The 1,678-nt window shown below is 54.8% G+C and overlaps 1 protein-coding gene across 1 annotated transcript in view; it reads left to right on the plus strand.

The window, feature by feature from the left end:
• Positions 1 to 431, plus strand: part of ABHD8 (abhydrolase domain containing 8) — a 1,867-nt gene extending 1,436 nt beyond the window's left edge. The window contains 1 exon segment of the mRNA XM_021713586.1: positions 1 to 431. This exon segment is cut by the window's left edge and continues 20 nt beyond it. Within this exon segment, the coding sequence (XP_021569261.1) occupies positions 1 to 431 (431 nt within the window).
• The last annotated feature ends 1,247 nt before the right edge of the window (positions 432 to 1,678 follow it).

Raw genomic sequence — 1,678 nt, forward strand, 5'->3', positions numbered from 1 at the left:
CTGACCTCCTGCCTGGGCAGCGTGGCTCTGGGGAGCCACCCGCTGCCCTCGAGGTGGAGCTGGCGGACCCAGCAGGCAGCGACGGCCGCTCAGCCCCGGGCGGCGGGCGGCGGCGTGCCCGGCGCCCCAAGAGGACCGTCCACATTGACTGCGAGAGGCACGTCACCAGCTGCCAGGGCGCCCAGGCAGATGTCGTGCTCTTCTTCATCCACGGCGTTGGCGGCTCCCTGGCCATTTGGAAGGAGCAGCTGGACTTCTTCGTGCGCCTGGGCTACGAGGTGGTGGCGCCCGACCTGGCCGGCCATGGGGCCAGCTCCGCGCCGCAGGTGGCCGCGGCCTACACCTTCTATGCGCTGGCTGAGGACATGCGGGCTGTCTTCCAGCGCTACGCCAAGAAGCGGAACGTGCTCATTGGACATTCCTACGGGTAAGGCAGCATGGCACGGGGCAGGGGCCAGCAGGGCCTGGACACCCAGCCCCAAGTCGCCGGCTGCTCTCCTTGGAGAGTCCCGTCTGCATCCAGACAGGGCCTGCAGGCGCTTCTTGTGGCCGGGCAGTGTCTCTCGGGCCCAGCTCGAACGACACTCCAGGCCAGGTGGTTCTGCTCTGCGAGGGCTGTCAGATGCCTAGCGGCAGCCCTAGCCTCTGCCCACCAGATGCCACAGCACAGTCATCTGGAGTTGGTCACGATCATCAAGCACAGACGCTGCCAAACGCCTGGTAGACAGAAACACCCCGGGCCGAGAACCACTGCTTTAGACTAACGTCAAAATTCGGCTGCCATGAGACCCCTGTGAAGTCTGCGGGTGCTCACTGGAACCCCCTAAATTCTAGGCATTGACAAAGGTGTAGGTTGCGTCATGTACTCTCCTTTTGAGAACTGATAAGACTATGTAAAACTTTAACTTAGAGTGTCGGGTATGGTGGCTTAAGCCTGTCATCCCAGCACTTTGGGAGGTCCAGGTGAGAGAATTGCCTAGTCTAGGGGTTCGAGATCAGCTTGGACAACTTGGTAAGACCTTATCTCTACAATAAATAAAAAATTAAGGCCGGGCACGGTGGCTCAAGCGTGTAATCTCAGCACTTTGGGAGGCTGAGGTGAGAGGATTGCCTGAGTCCACAGGTTTGAGACACACCTGGCAACTTGATGAGACCACATAACTACGATAAATCAAAAATTAGCCAGGTGCGGTAGCAAGTGCCTGTAGTTCGAGCTACTTGGAGAGCTGAGGCGGAAGGATCACCTGAGCGCAGCAGCACTCCACTGCACTCCAGTCTGGGTGACAGAGTGAGACTCCAACTCAAAAAAAAATAAAATAAAATAAAATAAAATAAGAAAAGAACTATTTTTTAGTTGCAACCCATGCAATTACACAAGGAAAAAAATAGTTATGTAAGTATGTATCTGAAAGGAAGAAATTCAGGCTGAAAGGTAACATGGCTCCTCTTTGTTTATATGATCACACCCCTAAAAGTTGATGCTTGTTATAAATTATTCCTCTAATTAAATGAGCACCCATCTACCAAAGTTCCCATGACCTCACAGCAGTGCTATTAGGTCAGCACATTTACCACTTCACAGATGTGGAGACTGACTCTCTTTTTCTTTTTTTGAGTTGGAATCTCACTCTGTCGCCCAGACTGGAGTGCAGTGGCCGCTCCCGGCCACCGCAGCGAC

This window comes from Carlito syrichta, unplaced genomic scaffold (genome assembly GCF_000164805.1).
Source record: "Carlito syrichta isolate Samal-C Ts95f unplaced genomic scaffold, Tarsius_syrichta-2.0.1 Scaffold304604, whole genome shotgun sequence".
NCBI classification, from domain to species: Eukaryota; Metazoa; Chordata; class Mammalia; order Primates; family Tarsiidae; genus Carlito; species Carlito syrichta.